The following is a 21,899-nucleotide window of genomic DNA, read 5'->3' on the forward strand; positions in this document are numbered from 1 at the left end:
CAGGAAGCACAGAGGGGAAGGGGTGGTGGACAGGACTGAAGCAGAGAATGTGCCAAGAGGTGCTGGGGGCCACAGCCAGGGAAGGAAGCTCTATACTAAGGCATTTTGCCCTTCACCTTGAGACAGTAGGACGTCACGGGAGGTTTCAGAGCAGGGAAAGACGACGAGAAGAGCAGTGATTTCAAGACTACACTGGCACCTGGGGCGTGGGTGGGCTGCCTCGGTACGGCCGCCACACCAGTCCAGCAGCCAAGGGATGCATTCCGCCCCTGTCCACACTCCGGGAGGGCAAGGACGGTGTGCGGGAGAGTCGGCTAGTCTGGGCAGCGCAGCGACAGGCTGTATGGACGAGAGAGGGAGGCCGCAGACAGGGCAGCGCAGTCCTGGGACTGAGATGTGCCAGGGCCAGAGCTGGCTCCCTTCCATCTGGCTTCTCTTGGACCATCTCATCAACACTTTGAGGTAAGGCATTTCATCTCCATTCAACAGATAAAGAAACTGAGGCTCAGAGAGGACAAGGTCTTGCCAGGACGGAATTCCAGCTTCTTCTAACGGCAGACTCGGTGTTCCTACCATTGTCTCCTGTATTTTTTCTGGCCTCTGGGGCCTGCAGGGAACACGCTTAGCCAGGGACCAGCAGCTCAGGATGGACCAGCTTCTGGGAAACTTTGCGTAGGGAAGGCGGGGGGCTGCCTGGGGACAGGAGCAGGTACTGCTAGATCTCGGATCCAGCTCAGATCAGTAAGGGAGAAGTAGCAACAGGCCAAGGCCAGGGCCAAGATGAGAAAAGGCGAAGAATTCACATGTATGGGACTCCCAGTCCTCACCCCTGACAGTGCCCAGGAACCCAGCTCTCTTCCAGGCAAGCGTCCTCTGGGACATGGGCCTCCGGGGGGGACTCAGGTGGCTCTCTGAGAAGGTTCAGGAGGGAGGCAGAACTTGAGCAAAGGGCTATCTCCCCCTCACCTGCAACCCCTGCTCCAGGTAGCATGCTCTCTGCCCCCTCTGCCACCAAGGAGCACAAACACATACGCAAAGGCACACAGTCGCACAGGCACACACACTTGCTCAGGTAGAGTCTCATATAAGGGCCCATGGGCATGCGACCACCTGCAGTCATGCTGTCACCCAGGTGTGGGACTTACAAATACACCAGAGTCACACAGTTTGTGTGCTCACACACTCACACGGAACCAGAGGACTGTTCCCAGGGACGCCTCTGCCTGTGAGCGTCACTCAGTCATGGGAAGGGCGGAAAGTACCCTCAGATGTCTTTATTGCCATTGTCCAGGACAGGATGTTGCCTCTTTGACCTTCAGGGGCCTGCGTTGAGAGGGGGCATCATTCACCCACAATGACGTCAGCTCAGACCCAGTGCAGAGGTAGGGTGGGGTGGGACGGGGAGAGGTGACTTGCTGGGAGAGAGGTCAGGGGAACCTGGGAAGAGGCAGCGTGCCTCAGTGGGAAGAGCAGATTGGAGGGAGGCAGAGCTGGCTTCCTGATCTCTCGCCAGTCTCTCACTGGCTGTGACCTTGGGCAAATGACTTCACCTCTCGCAACAGGAATGTGCGGCAGGAAAAGGGAGATAATGATTCCAAAGCAGTTGGGAGTGTTAACTCAGATAATTGCTGTCAAGCACTGGGCAGAGGGCCTGGCAAATGGTGGCAATAATCATAATGTTTGTGACAGCCGCAGGCGGCAGGAGACTGTGAGTGACTGGGGACACCAGAATCTGCACAGGCTGAAGCAGGGCTGGGAGGGCAAGGGCATGTGGCTGGTCCACACCTGCCTGGACAATGCCAGCCCCCAGCATCAGCTGGTCTGAGAAAGGCAGAGCCTCAGGACAGTCAGAGTTTGGGGGTGAAGGTGGGGTGACTTTTCCCACCCTGCCTTGAGAGTAGGGGGGCAGCAGAGGGCAGGAGGGCTGGGACGGGGCAGCGGGCCCCAGCAGTATGTTTATTGATGGGAACTAGAGGGGCTCCTGGCTCCCTCCAGCAAGCCCGGATTCGAGGGAAGATCTGAGGGCTGGCCGCCCAGCCCTGATGGGAAAGACACACAGCCAGCAGCCCTCTGCCCTCTGGTGGCCTCCGGTGCTCACTGCAGCCTGGCTGTTCCAAGGCCCTGGCGCTCTGGCGGGCGCTCCGGGAATAGAGGAATCAGCGGCACCTTGTGATGAAGAGGGCAGACAGTGGGGCTGGGCGGCTTAGGTCTGAAATCGCAGCTCTGCTGCTGCTGCTGCTATTATTATTACCTCTACTACTACTGAGCAGGAGGACCGTGGGCCAGTGACTTGAACTCTTTACAGCTCAGACTCTACATTTGCAAAATGAGGTTGATAATAGTATCTATTCTACCACATAAGCTGTTTCAAAGAGTAAATATACTGTACATTAAGTGCTTGGGATAAGTAATATTAAGTACCAATAAACGGTAGCTATCCCATTCTGTACTTCTGGGGTCAGTGCTACTTAGGCACTGCTTGAGACTTGGGGTGTTGGAGACAGCCCTGACTTGGGCCGAATTCTGGCCCTGCTGCAGCCACCTCCCAGCTCTGTGCTTTGCACATGCTGGTCACACATCATAAATAGAGGAATACACACAGGGAGGATAGATTCAAAATAACACTTGAAAATCCTTTAGGAAGGCTCCATGTTGGGGATAAAGAGGCCATGTCCCAGTAAGGCCAATAATGCCAGTTCTTCTAACTCACAGTTACAGTAGGGCTTTGAAATAGCTGGCTTGCACCCAAAAGCAATATTGCACAGAACAGGTGTCTCTTAATCCACTGGAATACACTCGGCGACGAGACAGATGCTCACGCAGACAGGTACATAGAATCAGCTACCACTTATGTATGGCCTCAGGTTCAGATTTTCCACCTCGCGCTCACAGAGGGGCACATGTTCCTCGCAGGTGGATCTTCGGTATTTCCATTCTATCTTTTTGGCCAAGCATGTACAACTGGAGAGCTCTGATGGAATGCATTCAGGATGTAGCTGCACTGTGCCTGCCTCTATCAGGTGGGGAGTAACAGTTCGACAGCATCAGGTTCTTGTGTAGATCAAATAAGGCAGTGTATGGAGGAATGTTAAATTCCTACCAAGTAAATGACGTTCTCCACCCCTGCCCTTCCCCAAATCTTCCTCTAGATCTGTGACTTTGAGCAAGTCACTTCCCGTGCTTAGATCACCACTAGATTTCAAAGGCCCCTTCTAGCTCGAAGACTTCAAGACAGTTCTGTGATCCTAGGCTGTGTACAGTCGACCCTCACATGAATGCTAACTGATGCTAATGTGGCTTTTGCAGGACTGCTTTATCCAACTGGTAAGGGCGCGTCTATAAACAGCAGCCCTTTGCACACTGGAACATGTCAAAAGCTCCAGAGCTAAACCTGCATCTTAATGATCTTGTTTACTTTTTCATTTGATCTGCCCGAAGTTGCACTTCAGCTGTACCTGAATCATCACAAAGCGGCCAGACTTAACTGTGCCCCTACTATAGTCCTTCAGAGGCCCTGCTGATGACCAACATTTACGTCTAATGGGAAAAGAGCAGAGCTCCTCTCTCCAAGGGACACCCATACACTTTAGGCATTATCTCCAGCTTTGGGAAAAGTCCCTTTTGGAAGGCAGTGTGGCAAAAAGAAATGAGCTTTGGAGTCAGTCCCAGATTGAATTATCCCAGATCCATTGGTTGGGAGAACTCAGGCAAGTTAACCTTTCTGAGCCTCAGTTTCCCCAACTATAAAGTTGCAATAAATAGCTTTTCCTGGCAGTGATGTGCAGGTTAAGTTAGAGGTAGCAAGAGGCCCTGGGCAAGATTATGGGATCGACAGGAAGCCTTTTCCTGAGGTAGGCGGGCTGCAGCTTCAAGTCCACTTCCACCCATGTTGCTGGCCTGCCCAGTGATTCACCTCTGAACCTGTCTCCATGTCAGTCAAGCGGGGCCACCACCACTTAACCTCCTAGGATCGCTGTGCTTGGTTCTTCTCCAGCAAGCCGCAGCTACTCCCGCTCCAGTCCCCACCTCTCTGCTGGTCTAGCTTTCGTGCCCGGCCCAGTGGTATAAATGGCAACACCTTCTCCTGTCTGTCCAGGGCCCTTTGAAGACTCCAGTGAAACAGCCCATGCCAGCCTGAGGCCTTCCTAAACCACTGCCTCAGCCCTCAGAGTGACCCACCTCCTCACCAGCAGAACTTTGTGCCGGGGCTGCTCCCCTCGGCTGATGTCCGAGCCTGTCGGGAGAAGTCTGCACTCGCTAAAGGCAGGGGCTGTGGCTTTCTCATGGAAAGGGTTGACCCAGTGTGTGTTCAGCAAACCTTACGAAGCTCCACTCTCACCTTTAGAAGCTCTCTGGGAAGGCTGCTGCATGGGGGCAAGAATGGGGGCCAAGGATAGGGGTAGGGTAGGGGGATTTCCCGGAAGTAATAGAGGATGGTGTAAAAGAACATGACATTGGAATCAAATGACCCAGGTTCAAACTCTGTCACTTCCCACAAAGGATCTGGGTAAGCCACTGTCTCTGAGTTGTACCCATACCGTGAGATGAGGATAACAGTATCTACTTAGCACAGCACCTGGCATATGCAGAGTACATTTTTATGTTTCAGGTACTGTTCTAAATGTATAAGTGCATTAATTAACTTAATCCCACTACACTTACAGGAGACAGGTCTTATTCTCATTTTAGAAGCGCTGCAAATGAGGAGAATGAGGCTCAGAGAAGCTAAGGAAGTTCTCCTTAGAGCTGTATCTCCTTAGAGCTAGTGAGACATTCCTAAAGGCAGCAACACATGGGCCATAGTCTCCAGGACCACAAGGACGGATTGCAAGTTTCTGCATCAGGACCGGCTCCAATCTTGTCCCCTCAACTGCAGCAAATGACACAGGCCAACTGGTGTTGTAAATAGAGTTAACATAATATATTTATTTTAAGTGCCATTCATGCATATCAGTCTGGCAGCAACAATCCTAATGACACTTGGGATATTTCTTTACAGCACTAAACAGTTACAAAGAATGGGTGCCGTTCATCATAGAGGCAAAATATGAAATCGTGCAATAGCAAAACTGTAGAAACATTAAAACACTGACTGTCCAACAGCAGTACAGAAAGCAGATTGTGTTTGCACAAAAAGCCAATGCATTTTCATCACATATATACAATATAGATATGTACACATCACCCTCTGAATGAACAATATCAAAATACTCTATTCCATTTGAAATAATCCCCGGATTGATTCCCTCCCACTTCAAAGGACATCTGAGAGACATGTATTTACAAGAACACACATGAATACGTTTACATTTCAAAAACTGCCACAAATGCCAGTCGGATTATTCTCCTGGACAGAATCCCCCCATCTGATTATATGCATTTATTATTCTTTTCCCCGAAAGTCTTCAGCTAATTTAAGCCCGAGACAGAGCTTGTTCTGCACTGGCAACTACCAACGGGAGCAGCCACCGAGGGGGCGCTCTGCACCTCGCCGGGGAGCTCTGGCTGGCTGGGCCCACCGACGCGGCCCATCCTGCGCGCCTGGGCCACCTGAGTCACCAGAGTGGGCTGGGTCCGAGTGGAGGCTCTGCCTCCAGGGCCATGTGTGGTTAAGTTTAAATTCTCCTAAAAATAGTGATCACTGCAAATCAGTAAACAATTGCCAAATGGGAAATCAGCTTCACGCAATTTGTAACATCTTCATCAGTGGTTTCTACTCAAATCATTCAATGTAAGACTGCATTCCAATACCCAAATTGTTTAAAGTGCACGTTGCTACCCAAGCAATTTAAAGTTTCAAAACAGCTTTTGTGGTATCTAGAAAACAGTGACTTGAGCAGACTATTGAAAATCACCCCCCTTTTCCAAGTTTTTGCTCTGCAGGCTGCTATCTCCTCTGGCCTCCGATCCGTGTAAGAGGGGCCTGTTGGCTGCCTTGCCAGAATCCTCTGATTTTCACTGAGCCAAGGGGCTGGAACTGAGCTTCCTTTTTCATGCCAAGCAGGGTCCAGACAACAGGAACATAAAAGCCCTTCCTTTCTCCCCAACTTCATCAGCCTTTACTATGGCTGGCCTCCCAGTGATTCATTAAAGGCAACACTCCATTAAAAAAAAAAATACCCACACATACTGACAAACACTCTGACGCACAAACATACAGACACAAAGATGTCTGTCTAGTTCCAGGAGAGGACACTCAACCACAGAGTCACTCAGGCTAACTGAAATGACTTAAGCGTGGCTGGTAGAGACTAGAGATGCTGAAAAGCAACCGGTGAGCAGTTATTACCCCTTGATTTGATGGAACAGATCATTCCCTCATTATAACCGAAAGAAATCCTGCCTTTTTATGGTCTAAACAACCGATTCAAAATCTATTCATTAAAAAAAATCTCATTTCTGTTACTTTTATTATAAAACTAAGACAATCAATCCATGCAAAGTAACTATGATATGATAGGAAACAAAACAAAAAACAACTAATAAAAACCCCAAAGAGGCAGGCTGCATTTCAAAGAAAGTAACCAAACTGTCATGCAGACACAGACACACAGGACAACAGAAACAGCAAACCACTTAACGGTATCTGCACTGAAGACTGAGGCAAATAAAATCCATGTGTGGCTCTATCCTCCTTTCAGTGCTTCCTAAATGGAAAGAGAATGAATGAGGAAACCTGCTTTATGAACAGTGCCCTGCTGTTCTATTGCCCAAATGAACTCTGATTCGAATTCCAGAAAAATTCTATTTAGCTAGTAAGTCTCAATCAGCAGGAATGCTAAGACAGAGAAATGCACTCTCACGGTAAAAGGAGTGCCGATAAAGAGAATGACACAATCTCTCTGATTGTCTTGTCTGTAAACTCATAAGAAAAACAATTCTGTGCTTTCAGACACCGGATTTCTCCTCAATGAACCCAACAGGAGCTGAGCATTCACAGAAGGCAGCAATAAATATTAAAATAACACTTTTGAACAATAAATACATGAGTGAATATGGAGGCAATGATTTTGTTACAAAGCCGAGCAATGCCCAGCTGCTAATCGATCAAAGAAATTCTAGAGCTGTTGTCATGTAGATTTAGGAAAACAGACATGGAAAAGGTGCAGCAGAAACCCTGTAACCCCCAAGCATCAGAAGAAATGTGGTCAGTTCTTTATGCTGCTCAGGAACACACCCCTCTGGAAGGTTTGGAGAGCATCAAACTCTGCATCCTGGGACTTACTGAGTAGAACTCAATGCTCATGTTTCTGTAAAAAAGATTAAATAAGGGGAACTGGGCTTTGAAAAAAATCCATTTCCTTTCAGTTGCCTACATCAGTTAAAAGCATCCTGCAGAAAATAGCCTAACGAGGAATAAAAACTCACAGTAACTTTCTTTTCAAGACGTAATAATCCAATTAGAAAAATTGAAGCCTTTCAGTAATTTTTGTACATATATTTACACATATGTATGTATCTATAAACTGCTTGCAGCAAAATAGGCTCTGTCTGAAAAATCAGTCTGGCACTTGTGGTCAACATCGAACTGACACAAATATGCAAAAGCCGTTCAAATCACACAACAGTTGGGAGCTACACAGGGCAGCTGGCAGGGAGACAAACATGTAGTACTTGTTTGGGTCAGATAAAAGCAGTAAGTTATCCAGCTAAAATCTTTTTGATTGTCTTCAAAAGAAATTTCGATAACATCGGTAAAGTGATTCGCAACTTTCCTTTCTCAACTGGATTCTCTGAAACCTTTCCCTTCACTGCACAGAAAAGTGACGCTGGGGTCTGGTGCCTTTGCAGAAACAAGCTCTACACAATTGAATCCCAATCAAAGTCATCCTGGATGTCATCTGGAGGCAGAGAGCGCCGCATCTGGAAGGCTTGGGAAGGCATCATGTGCTGCTGGTTCATGGCTCCGTGATGGCCTGGAAGGAAGGAGGCAAGGTCAGTAGTGACTTGGGTAGAGAAGAAAGAAATGAACACCGACTGAGTACTTCCTATGTGCCAGGCAGTGCACGTTATCCCTCTGATCTACTCAAGAGCCTTCACCAAGGTGGCTCTTATGATGCTCATTTTATAAATAACAGGGCCTGGGTTTAACAGAATGAGCAAGTTACCCCAGGACATTCAACTAGTAAGGGGAAGAGATCTGAACTCCATTCACTTGACTCCAAAACCCACACCTGTTGGATTAAACCAGGAGGTAGCAAGGAGGACATAAAAAGAATGCTAGAGTGCCCAAGTGTGGACACAATCCTTTCTTTCTCTTAGTCGATCCTGCATTAACCCGTGTTTGGGTAACATGAATTGGCTCCCATAAGAATGGGAAAAGGAGAATGAGGTCAGTGTACCAGTGACGTCACCCTGGGTCATCATGAATTCCCACCTGCAAGCTAACTTTTGTGCCACCAAGTAACGGCGGATACACAGAGAGGAATCAGCACAGCTGAGTGCAGGAGGCCCTCCCTGAGTGCAGTGAGGACTGGAGTAGAGGACAGGGCACCCACTCTCCATGTTCCTCTTCTTAGATCCATGTGGCCATGTGCAAGAGCATGTGCTCTGCAATTTTGGTGTGTTCTGCCCCTGTCACGACGGCTCTGACAAATCCCCTTCCAAACCAGACTTTTTAAAAAAGTAATAATCTGTTTACTTGCAGAATTCATCCTTTTATCAAGAATGAAACATATCCTTTTAATGAAGGTTTTTTTCACTGGATGATTACAGTTTTTGTTTGGCTTGCTTGATCTGATGACAAAGTTTCAAGTAGTCTGCTAATCTCATTTTTCTTATAAGTCCTGCCATTTTTAATGTACCATTTTACAAAATGCTAAGGTTTTCAATACATCACAGTTTAGCAGAGATGCCCGTATTTACTTTTTAACTGACAAATGTCTTAACTATGTGCCAAGCACTAATTTAATTAAGTGATTTGCATATAATCCTCATTTAATTCTCTTACCAACCCTAGGAGTGAGGTAGTGTTACGAGCTCCCTTGAACAGACAAGGAAGTTGAGACAGGAGGATTAGGCAGCTATCACATGGCAAAGCACCAGAATGCAACCCCTGAGAATCCAGTTCCAGAGCCTTAACTACTCTATCTTGCCACTTGCAAGTTCCTAGTGAGTGTTGAGGACAGATAACACTTATTCCTTCCTGCTCCTCAAAGAACAGGTCACTTGGCCCCCAACTCCTCCTTCACTACTGCCTGGCACACAGTTCTTTGGGGGTTTTAAATTCCTATCTGCACATGACCATTCTTTCCTTGAGCAGCCTAAGTGGAGAAGGCAGTGTGGTACATGAGAAAAACAACGATCTCTAAATCCAGGCATCACGACGTGAGTCTTGGTTAGACAAACTGGTGGCTCTGGGCCAGTTACCGCCACTCCTGAGCCTCCATTTCCTTGTTTAGATAATACTTAAGCTCCCTTCCACCTCTAATCATGTGCCTGTCTTTGCTACCCTGATAACTGTCACTTATCCTGCATTCAGGAACCTGGAGGGAAAGCTTATGAACTAGTGACTCCTGCAACTTATCTCCTTTGTCAGAGACTTCCTTAGAAACTAGAGGCAGGGGGCTTCATCAGAATGAATGGAGCAGAATACACAGGAGCTAATCAAAGCAAGTTCTTGAAGCCTGCTCAAGTCCCATAAAAGTCAAAAAGCCTCAAAGATTTCTAAGACCCCAGGACAAACTATGCCCCTGGACCTCAACAGAGAGGTGGGACAAAAATTAGAATCATAGCATCAAAGAGACTTCAGGTCAAATGGCCCGAATAGCAAATGGCACTTGAACCTCCTCCCCAGCACTGAAGCCAAATAAATAACTGTGCACCCTGCACCCAATCCTCCCTCACCAAGCAGTTCACTCCCTCCTCAACGGCCTTGATCACTGCTGGGACAGCTAGAGCCTCTGCATATTACCCTCTCTGAGTACCAAGTACAACACAACACAGCCCAAATTACCCGCAATAGTCGTTCCTGGAGTGCTGAGTGCCTGTGGGATGTGAGGGTAACCAGGGGGCGGCATCACAGAAGGAGGGAGATTTTGCCTGGAGTCTATGTACAAATTTCCTAATCAGATTGAAAAACAAAAGGAAGGAAAACATATTGCCATAAATAAACAAGTTAAGCATTAAAATCTTAATAAAATTGTTACCTAAAGCTAAATTAAGCAGGTAAGGTGAGGAAGAAAAGAGAAAGAAAAATGATTCCTTTGAGATGCTACAACTACCAAAAGGTGGTGCTGGCTTTTCGAACCTGGTGCCAGGCTGGATGGGAGTACACTATGCGAATTCTAGCTCTGCCTCTTTCTTATTGTCTGGAGGCCTGCACGCAAGTTATGTCTCTGTTGTTGTTGTTACATACCTCATGCTGGTTCAAAAGCATTTTCCCATCTATTACCATCTGAGCTTCCTATGAAGTCCAAAATGAGGGCAAGACAGGGATTATCACCATTTTATGGATGAGGCAACTGAGGTTCAGAGAGACTAAGCAGACTTGACCAAAGAGCATCAGTTTGACAGGGACAGGACTAGAATCCAGTTCTCCTAAATCATAGGCTCTTTCTAGTAACCACTGTCCCTATTTCCCTGATTTTCTCACTTTCAAAGCAAACCTATCTGTGTGTGCCCTAGCTGATCAACAAAGTGAATGGGGGCACAAAATGACAGGAAAGATTTGTACAAGTTTAACAGAGTTATACCAAGTAAAAGTGATCAAAAATGTATTCTTCAGAAGTATGGAGATGGTAAACAGAAATCTCATTTGAATGGCATTTCAGAAGGTTCTTAATATATTTTTGTTGACAGGAGCCATTAAGGGTAACAGCTCTAAAATGTCAATTACATTGCATCCTAAGCAAAGTAGAAAGGTAGGGAAGCAAACATCACAAGCCCACCCCCAATTACTCTTGGGGAAGGAGAACCGTAACACTGGCTCACATTGTATGGACCATCTGGAATTCTGGAAAGGCTATTTCTCCCTTAGGTATTCTACTGTGTCACACAAATTACAAATGCATTCTACCAATGCTGTAATCAAACTAGAAAACAGCAACCGTTTTCCCAGAGGAAACTAGATACTCAAGGTAGGAACACTATATTTGGCTGTTCATAAGTTTTTACCTGTCACTGGAATGTCAGACTGTCCATGCTTAAAACAGCCTCTGAAACAGTCTAATTCAGACCTACCTCTAAGACCAGAGAGAAAATAAGACAGAACCAGGAACAGAACCCAGACCTCTGACTTCTAACCACTGCTTCCCAAGATAACATGACTTTTTATAGCAAAGTTTACAGTCAGAACTAAGCCCTTTGGCCAATTTCCCATACTGAAGACTTAGGAAGAAAAGAAAGGAGAAAAGTTATGCTAAGTTGCAGCGCTAGTATATTCTTTGAGGAAAAATTCTGCCCCCAAGTGCTGATCAGCCTTCACATGAGTGAGTGGCTGGTACAACTTCTAAACACTGCACAAGGGCAGAGGGGCTATGCCACTTTGAGAAATATGGTCACTTGTTTATCAGCAACTTTTCAGCCTCTGTCCTATAAAATCTTAGCTTTCAACCCATCCTTAAAAGCGCAAGTCACAATCAAAAGACAACTGCTTTTTATGGAAATTAATTCTGCTTTTATATTTTTTTCATTTCTCTTTCTTGGCTTAGTAATTCTTACCTTAAAGGGGAAGCGAGGTGACAAGAATTATGGGAATAAACAAGGATCACAGGAATAAACGGACACCCACAAATAGCCCAAGTTTTTGAAATTCTGTCATATTCCTAACACTTCTATTTTCACATAGAAATTCTCATTACTCATTTCTTCTCATGTTCTCATTATACTCTGAACAATAAGAGTCTATCTAGACTTTCTAAACACGAAATTGAAATTTCTTCCAAAAGAAAAAAGAAATGAAATTCCAATGCACTTTCCAAAGACTTCTGAGATCCTTCAACATTTAGAATATAGTTATGAGAATTTAAAAATCTAATTGCACAATGTATTTACTGGAAGTAGACTCTTGTCGAATGACCATTTATTCACTCAGGAAGTTATTTATGTTCTCAGTACTGCTCGAGGTGCTGGGGATACAGAAGTGAAAAAACAAACTCCCTGTCTTTTTGAAGTATATTCTCAGGTTGAGGGTGTCAAACAAAGTAAGATAAATAGCATGTTATGCATGCTACATAAATAAATAAATAAATAAATAAATAAATAAAGCACAGAGAGGTGACTAGTAAGTGCTGGACAGTAATTTTATTTTTATTTTTTTAAATTTCTTTTTTAATGTTTTATTTATTTTTTGAGACACAGAAAGTCAGAGCACAAGACGGGGAGGGGCAGAGAGAGAAGGAGACACAGAATCCAAAGCAGACTCCAGGCTCTGAGCTGTCAGCACAGAGCGCGACGGGGGCTCGAACCCACAAACATGAGATCATGACCTGAGTCAGTCGGAGGCTTAACTGACTGAACCACCCAGGTGCCTCTGGACAGTAACTTTAAACAGAATGGTTAGGGAAGGTATCCCTTGAGTAGGTTCTTTTGGAGATGAAACTTGAGCAAGACAAGGACATGAGTGAGCCATGTGTTTGTCTATCTGGGAGAAGACCACCCTGGACAGAGAAAAGAACAGATATAAAGGCCCTGAGGTAGGTGGAGTATGCCTGGTATGTTCAAAGAACAGGAGGCAGGTCAGTGGTGTGGGAGCAGGGGGCTGGAGGGAGGGGAAAGGAGACAAGGTCAGAGAGTAATGGGGGATCGATTGTGGGGGGCCATATAGGCCACAAAAAGGACTTTGTTTTTTACTGAGAAAACAGCACCAACAAAGGGGTTTGAGCAGAGAAGTGATCAGACTTCTGTGTCTTGTAAAAATTTCATTTATCCTGCAAAGTCCAGCTTACAGGTGTCTTCCTCTAGGAAGTTATTCCATCTCCCCAAGACAGTTAGGCCCCATTCTCTTCCTCCCACTGCCCTGCAGCAGAAGCACAGTCTTCATCACCCCAGGATCTCAGCTCCTTGAGACCAGGGGATACCTGGACTTACTTCTTCATCCCTAGTGCCCAATATGTAATCAGGCACAGAAAAAGTAAAAGTAAATGTTTGCTGAATGAACGTGCATCTACCCTTATTTAATGACCTTTAAGACAAGCATCACATTATTAAGAACAGCACAGCTAGAGAACTTAAACATTACTGGAGAAGACAAACCATAAACACAGGTAAAATGATTTAGGTAGGAGGCACACTGTGTACTATAACCCATCCTTTTCTCCTTCCATCTTCCATGCTAGCACATGAGAACACCTCTAAGGAGCCTGAAGAGCCTTCCTTAAAACAAAAGGAAGACAGCTGGGCATGTAAAAATAACCCGAATGTCTGTGGAAAGACATAGGTGGGCATGAGGTGATGGATACCTGGAACACCAGAACTGATCAGAAAAAGTGTTGATAGAAGCCAACATGGCCTGGCAGACCGAGATTGGCTAAAGTTCTTCTGACTCCAAGAAAAGACTAAAAGGGAGTTGAGAGAGGAGTAAGACACTAAGGAAACACTATAGATCTGCCTTTAACATGCTGTGAATGAAGTGGCACTGAGAATCAAGAATGAGTTGTGGAGACCCTAGAGAAGGAAGGTACTGGCAATAAAAAAGGAAAGATGGCAGAAAAAATTAAGAGGATCATAGAATAACAGATCCAAGTAATCAAGGTCAAAGGCATAGAAGAGATGACCACAGTAGTCTAGTAACAAAGGGCTTTAAGAAAATAACCCACCATCTCAGTCTACAGAGAATCCAGAAGAGGTGCTTGGCCACTCTCAGAGTGGACAGCAGCAGTTCGACAGTGCTTTTTCCATGACCAAGAGAGCCAAGTTCCAAAACTAAAGGTACACTTGGACCTTACTTAGAAATTTAGGTCACAAAATTAAAGAATCTTGTTTGATCACATTAACTCTAAAATTCCAGCAAGGAAGAGCTACTTGCTAACATGTACAATGGTCCTTGAAACGGTCTTCTCTCAAGACTGACCCACAGTTCTTCTACTTGTCTTCCTAGAACTTCCTGATCTGCCAAAGGCAATAATCTGTAAGCAACATAGGCTCCCACCCCGACCCCCTGAGTACTTTAAAGGCTGACTGAAATGCAGCATTTAGAAGGACTAAATGTAATTTATTTAGGTTGATCAGGGGACAGAAAAGAGGAAAGGAAAACCAAGGGACAAAAAACAGAAGGGATGGTATATCTGGTCTGGGATTTAACACAAGTTGGAAAAGTAAAAGTGATATATCCTGAAAGAGACAAACTATGGGCTTGGAACCTATCAGAGGATCAAAGAAGATAAGCTGTCTATGTACAAGAAGAGATAAAAAGATGAAATGGAAGTAAATAAGTGAAAATACATGCCAAGTTATATAGATCTAGATGCTTAAAACTGAATATAGGGAGGATTCTGAGATGATGTTGGAGTAAGAAGCACCAGGAATCTGTTTTCCAACCTAGATAACACTGCACTGGCACAACCTGTCTAATAAAACAGAACACTGGAGTCTTTGGAATTTTGGAATTCTGCAAGTCTACTAAGGTTTGCAACTTGTGAAGGAAAGCATAGATGGTAAATTGCAGTTAGTTTTGGCCAAGTTTCAGCTCTTATCCCAATAGCAGCTACCTATCCCTCTTCCCTACCCCACTGCAGGCATCTGTGCATGTGTTCCTTGAAATTATACATCTGGCAGGAGCCAGGATGGTGGAAAAGGACACTGTTCTCCATATACTAGGGATCTGTGCTTTGATCACAAAGATACAGACAGAAAGGAGTAGCCATGTTGTACCTTCTACCAATGCTGCAAGCTCCTCACCTAAAAGTAAACTGACTTGTTTTAAAGGGGGCTACTACCTCTTTCCTTCCTCTTTCATTTTTCTTTTTACCTTTTTGGGAGACAGACATTAAAAACTAGGACAGTGAAAAACAACTGCATATACTGGGAAAATAAGAAAGTAACCACCGAATCCCAGAGAAAAGCACAGGCTCAGAGAAGACCTGAGAGGACTTTAAGGGCAAATCTTAGCACAAGGAAACCTTTCAATAAATCAAGAAAACAAAAACAGTGGGCAAAAACAATATTTAAAAACAGCAAACCCCGGGGAAGGGAAAGAATCTGGTTTTCATAGGTACGACACTATTAGATTCAAGTGTCTAGTTTTCAACAACAAAATCACAAGGCATATAAACAAAACAGTATGCCCCTTTCAGAGGAAGAATAAATCAACAAAACTTGTCCTTGAAAAAGAACTGATGGCAGATCTACTACACAAAGACTTTAAAACAACGGTCGTAAAGATGCTCAAAGACTAAAGGAAGATGAGGAGAAAGTCATGGCCTCATGGGTGGCTCAGTCAGTTACGTTTCTGACTCTTGATTTAGGTTCAAGTCATGATCTCACGGTTTGTGGATGGGTTTGAGCCCTGCTTTGGGCTCCAAGCTGACAGTGTGGAGCCTGCTTGAGATTCATTCTCTCTCTCTGCTCCACCCCCTCCCCATAAATAAACTTCAAAAAAACGTTAAAAAAAGAATGTATAAACAAACAAAAATATCAATAAAGAGAAAGAAAACTTCAAAAAGAAATAAATTCTAGAACTGAATAATACAGTAACTGAAATGAAAAATTCACTACAGGATTCAAAGAAAAATTTGAGCAGGCAGAAGAAAGAATCAGCAAACTTGAAGATAGGACAGTGAAAATTATCTAGGCTAAGTAACTGAAAGAAAAAAAATTGAAAAAAATTAAGAAACAAACAGAGCCTAAGGACCTTTGGGACAGTATTAAACAGACCAATTCTGCATTGTGGGAGTCACAGAAGAAGTGAGGGCAGGGGGAGGGTAGAGAGAATATTTAAAAATATAATGGCTGAAAACTTCCCAAATTTGATGAAAGAGGAATGAATACATCCAAGAAGCTCAACAAACTCTATGTAAGATGAAGTCAAGAGACCCACTTGTCAAGGGACATATTATAATCAAATTTTCAAAAGCCAAAGATAAAGAGACAATCTTAAAAGAAGCAAGAGAGAAGTGATTTAAAAAAAACTTTTTTTTAATGTTTTATTTATTTTTGAAAAATTTCTTTCTGAGAGAGAGACAGACAGACAGACAGACAGACACAGCATGAGCAGGGGAGGGTCAGAGAGAGAGGGAGATACAAAATCTGAAGCAGGCTCCAGGCTCTGAGCTGTCAGCACAGAGCCCAACCGTAAAAGCAGAAGTCGGACGCTTAACTGACTGAGCCACCCAGGTGCCCCAAGAGAGAAATGATTTGTGACACACAAGGGAACCTCAGTAAGACAGAAGATTTTTTATGAGAAATGTTGGCAGTCAGAAGGCAGTGGGCCAATCTATTCAAAGTGCTAAAAGAGAAAAGTGTCAACCAAGAATTGCTATATCCAACAAAACTGTCCTTTTCAAGAGTGAAGGAGAAAATAAGACATTTCCAGATAAACAAAAGCTAGAGAAGTTTGTTACCATTAGATCTGCCCTCCAAGAAATGTCCAAGGGAGCCGTGCAGGGTGAAATAAAAGGACACTAGACAGTAACTCAAAGGTGTATAAAGAAATACAGATCAATAAAGGTTAATACATGAGCAACCATAAGAGCTAGTATTACTACAGCAACAATTTATAACTTTACTTTTTCTTTCCTACATAACTAAAGAGACTAATGTCTTTTCTAAAAACAACTAGTCTAGAAGCTAATATTATTGTAACTTTCATTTGTAACTCCACATGTTGTTTTCTACATAATTTAAGAAACTAATGCATTTAAAGGAATTATTAATATATATTTTTGGGTACACTATTTATGAAGAAGTGATTCTGTGACATCAAAAACCAAATGGGGTAGAAATGGAGCTGTAAAGGAGCTGAGTGAGCTTTTGTGTAGTACAGAAGTTAAAATGATACAAATTCAAATTGGAGTGTTATAACTTTAGGATGGTAAATGTAATCCCCACCAAAGAGCTATGCAGTATACACAAAAGGAATGTAAAAGAATTAAAACATTTCACTACAAAAAATCAACTAAATACAAAAGAAGACTAATGCAAAAAATAAATGTCAAAAATCTATAAGGTATACAGAAAAGAAACAGCAAAATGACAGAAATCACTCAATAATAATTACTTTAAATGTAGAGGAATCAAATTCTCCAAACGACAGAAACTGGCAGAATGGGTAAGAACACATGTCTATAAGAGACTCACTTTAGATCCAAAGACACACATAGAATGAAAGTGTAAGGATGGAAAAAGATAACCCATGCAAAAAGCAACCAAAGAGAGCAGGGATTACTACACTGGTATCAGACAAAACAAACTTTAAATCAAAAAAGGTTACAAAGACAAAGAAGAACATTATATATCAATAAAAGTTTCAATACAGCAAAAAGATATAACAATTATAAACACCTTATGCACCTAATTAAGAGACCACAAAATATAAGAAGCAAAAACTGACAGAACTGAAAGGAGAAATAAACAACTCTGCAATGATAATTGGTGATGTAAATATCTACACTCAATAATGGAAAGAACAACCAGGCAGAAGATAAGTAAGGAAACAGAGAACACAATAACCAACTAGATCTAACAGACAAATATAGAACATTCTACCCAACAAAAGTATACACATTCTTCTCAAGTGCACAGGGGACGTTTCATAGGTCAGACCATATGTTAGGCTCCACATTAAGTCTCAACAGATTTTAAATGATAAGATATACAAAATACCTTCTGACCACAAGAGGATGAAGTTAGAAATCAGTACCAGAAGTAAAACTAGAAAATTCTCAAATTTGTGGAAATTAAAACAACATTCAAACAACCAATACAGATCAAAGAAGAAATCACAAGAAAATTTAGGAAATACTTAGAGGCAAATGTAAACAAAACAACATAAGGAGACTTATGGAAAACAGCAAAAGTAGTGTCAAGGGGGAAATTTATAGTTATAAACACATAAAAACAAGAAAGATCTCCATCGACAACCTAACTTTACAACTTAAAGACCTAAGGGGCACCTGGGTGGCTCAGTCAGTTAAGTGTCCGACTCTTGATTTCAGCTCAGGTCATGATCTCATGGTTTGTGAGTTCAAGACTTGCATTGGGCTCTGTGCTGTCTGTTAGCCTGCTTGGGATTCTCTCTCTCCCTCTGCCCCTCCCCTGGTTGTGCACATTCAATACCTCTCTCAAAGTAAATAAAAATTAAAAAAAAAAAAGACCTACAAAAAGAGAACAGAATAAATCCAAAGCTAGCAGAAAGTAGGAAATCATGAAGATTAAAGCAGAGATAAATACAGAACAAATAAAATCAGGTATGAAAGTAGTGACATTAAAACTGATAAAAAATGGGGCACCTGGGCGGCTCAGTCAGTTAAGCATCCGACTTTGGCTCAGGTTATAATCTCACAGTTTGAGTTCCAGCCCCATGTTGGGCTCTGTGTTGACAGCTCAGAGCTTGGAGCCTGCTTCAGATTCTGTGTCTCCCTCTCTCTCTGCCCTTCCCCACTCATGCTCTCTCTCTCAAAAATAAAATAAACATTAAAAAAATTAATAAAACTGATTAAAAAAACCAGGATCATATGAGAGTACTATGAACAACTGGACACTAATATATTGGATAACCTGGATGAAATGAACAAATTCCTAGAACACAAAAGCCACCAAGACTAAATCACAAAGAAACAGAAAATCTGAATACAACTAAAACTAATTAAGATTTTAACAGTAAATCAAAAATCTATCAGCAAAGAAAAACCCTAGACCTGACGGCTTTACTGGTGAATTATACCAAACATTTAAAGAAGAACTAACACCAATCCTTCTCAAACTTTTCCAAAAAACTAAAGGAAGTACTTCCTAACTCCTCCTATGAGACCAAAATTAGCCCAATACCAAAGCGAGACAAAGACACCTACAAGGAAACTACAGACAAATATCCGTTATGAACAGTGATCCAAAAATCCTAAACAAATACTAGCAAAATTAATTCAATACCATATTAGAAGGGTTAAACACCATGACCAAATGAGATTTACAAATGGAATATAAAAGGATAGTCCAACATATGAAAACTGATCAACGCACACTAACAGAATGAAGGAGGTGGGGAATAAACCTACGTGCTCATCTCAGTTGATGCAGAAAAGTAAATGACAAAAGTTCATAATAAAAACACAGAGCAGGAACAGAAGGAAACTACTTTAACATAATAAATGCCATATGTGGAAATCCCACAGCAAACATCATGCTCAATGATGAAAGACTTGAAAACTTTTCTTCTAAGATCATGAATCAGCAAAGATGTCTACTTTTACCACTTCTATTCATCATTCTATTGGGAGTTCTAGCCAAAACAATTAGGCAAGAAAGAGAAATAAAAGGCATCAAAATCAGGAAGGAAAGAGTATATTTACCTCTGCTCACAGATAAGATCTTATATGTAAAAACCTCCAAAGTTTCCACCCCCAAAGTAAGCAAACTGTCAGAATAAGTAAATTCAGCAAAGTAGAGAATACAAAGCCAACATGCAAAAATCAGTTCCATTTTTACACAATGAGCAACCTGAAAACGAAATTAAGGGAATAAGTCCATTTACAATGGCATAAAAAATACTTAGGAATCAACTTAATTACAGAAGTTTAAGACTTGTACAAAAACTACAAAAACACTGCTGAAGGAAAACTCAAGATGACATAAATTAAATAGAAACATATCTCATATGCACAGACTGGAAGACAATACTGCTGAAATGTCAATCCTATCCAAAGTGATCTACAGAGTCAATGTAATCCCTATTAAAATTCCAGTGGGTTTTTTTGGGGGGGAGGGCAAAAACAGAAAATCTCATCCTAAAATGTATAGGGAATCTCAAGAGACCCTTAAAAAAACTATCTTGAACAACAAAGCTGGCAGACTCACACTTCCTGATTTCAAAACTTACTACAAAAATATAGTAGCTGAAATAATGTAGTACTGGTATAAAGACAAATATACTAAGAACACTGGAAGAGAACAGAGAACCCAGGAACGAACTCTTGCATATATAGTCAAATGATTTTTTTTAAGTTTGTTTATTTATTTTGAGGGGGGGGGGAGGCGCGGAGAGAGAGGGAGAAAGAAATCCATGTGGGCCCTGTGTTGTCAGTGTGGAGCCCAGTGTGGGCTTGAACCCATGAACAGTGAAATCATGACCTGAGCTGAAACCAAGAGTCAGACGCCCAACTGAGTGAGCTACCCAGACACCCCTGGTCAAATGATTTTTGACTAAAGTGTAAGACCATTCTATGGGGGAAAGACAGTCTTTTCAGCTAGGAAAAGAGTGGATATACATATGCAAAAGGATGAAACTGGATCCTTATCTAACACCATACACAAAAATTAACTCAAAATGAGTCAAAAACTTAAATGCAAGACCTAAACTATAAAATTCTTGGACGAAAACATAGGGCAAGAGCTACATAATGTTGGATGTGGCAATAAGGACTTCTTGGATATAATACCAAAGTCATAAACAACAAAGGAAAAACAGATGAGTTGGACTCTATGAAAAAATTAAAAACTGTGCATCAAAAAGTACTATCAACACAATAAAAAGAACAAAACAGAAGAATAAAAGATTCGCAAATCGTGCACCTGATAAAGGGTTAATATCCAGAAATATAAAGAACTATTAAAAACAAAAACCACTAAAAATCTGGCAGCAAAAAAAACCACCCAATTAAAAAATGAATGAAGGACATGAATAGTTCTCCAAAGAAGATACAATAAAGGCCAACAAGCAGATGAAAAGCTGCTCAGTATCACTAATTATCAACTAATGAAAATCAAAATTACAATGATATAACCTCACACCCAGTAAAATAGCTATTTTTTTAAAAAGAGGGAAAAAAAAACCCAGAAAATAACAAATGTTGGAAAGGATGCAGAAAAACTGGAACCCTTGTGTACTGTTAGTGGGGTTGTAAAATGGTACAGCCACTGTGAGAAACAGCATGGTGGTTCCTCAAAAAATGAAACAGAATTACCGAAAGATCCAGCAATTCCAGACCTGGGTATATATCCAAAAGAACTGAAAGCAGGGCATTGAAAAAATATCAGTACACTTGTGTTCACAGCAACATTATTCACAACAGCTAAAACATGAAAGCATCCCAAGTGTCCATCAACAGATGGATGGGTAAGCAAATGTGATGTATATATACAATGCAGCAGTAAACAGCCGTAAAAAGGAAGGAAATTCTAACAAATGCCACAATATGGATGAAGAGATGCTAAGTGAAATAAGCCAGTCACAAAATGACAAATACTGTATGATTTCACTTACATGAGTTACTTAGAGTAGTCAAAAATCAGAAACAGAAAGTAGAACAGTGGTTGCCAGGGCCTTGACAGGGGGTTGGGGGGTGGTTAGAATGTTGGGGGGGGGGATATTGTTTAATGAGTACAGAATATCCACTTTACAAGATGGTAAGAGTTATGGGGATGGATAGTGCTGACAGTTGCACATTATGAATATATTTAATGCCACTGAACTATATTTAAGGATGACTGGGATGGTGAATTTTACATTATATTTTACAATAAAAAAATGTTTTTCATAGAGTATACATCAGGAAGATACCAAAAAGGAAGTGACAGAGTAAGAGACAGAGAGACAGCAAGGAACTAAAGAGTTATCAAAAAATAAAGTTCAGTCATCAGGCACGTAGAGACACTCAACAAGTTCAGGTATATGTCAAGCACTGAATGAGGTTCTTGGATATAATTTATGAAATGAGTAAGTCATCAGAATCAAATGGCCACGGAGGGTTTCACGTTAGGTAAACTATTCAAATGGAAGCAGCACAGATGATGGAAGATTTCTAACA

General features: G+C 42.3%; 1 protein-coding gene across 3 annotated transcripts in view; it reads right to left on the minus strand.

Annotated features, from left to right (window-relative positions):
- Positions 1-4,906: 4,906 nt before the first annotated feature.
- FOXJ3 (forkhead box J3) overlaps positions 4,907-21,899 on the minus strand; it is a 141,631-nt gene continuing 124,638 nt past the window's right edge. For all 3 annotated transcript variants that reach the window (XM_039238653.1, XM_039238651.1, XM_039238652.1), the window contains 2 exons: positions 9,956-10,063; positions 4,907-7,916 (listed from right to left, as the gene is read on the minus strand). In XM_039238653.1, coding sequence (XP_039094584.1) covers positions 7,801-7,916; positions 9,956-10,063 — 224 coding nt within the window. In that variant the 3' untranslated portion in view covers positions 4,907-7,800. The remainder of the gene's footprint in view (positions 7,917-9,955; positions 10,064-21,899) is intronic.

Source organism: Hyaena hyaena, unplaced genomic scaffold, assembly GCF_003009895.1.
Source record: "Hyaena hyaena isolate Hyena2069 unplaced genomic scaffold, ASM300989v1 scaffold_144, whole genome shotgun sequence".
NCBI classification, from domain to species: domain Eukaryota; kingdom Metazoa; phylum Chordata; class Mammalia; order Carnivora; family Hyaenidae; genus Hyaena; species Hyaena hyaena.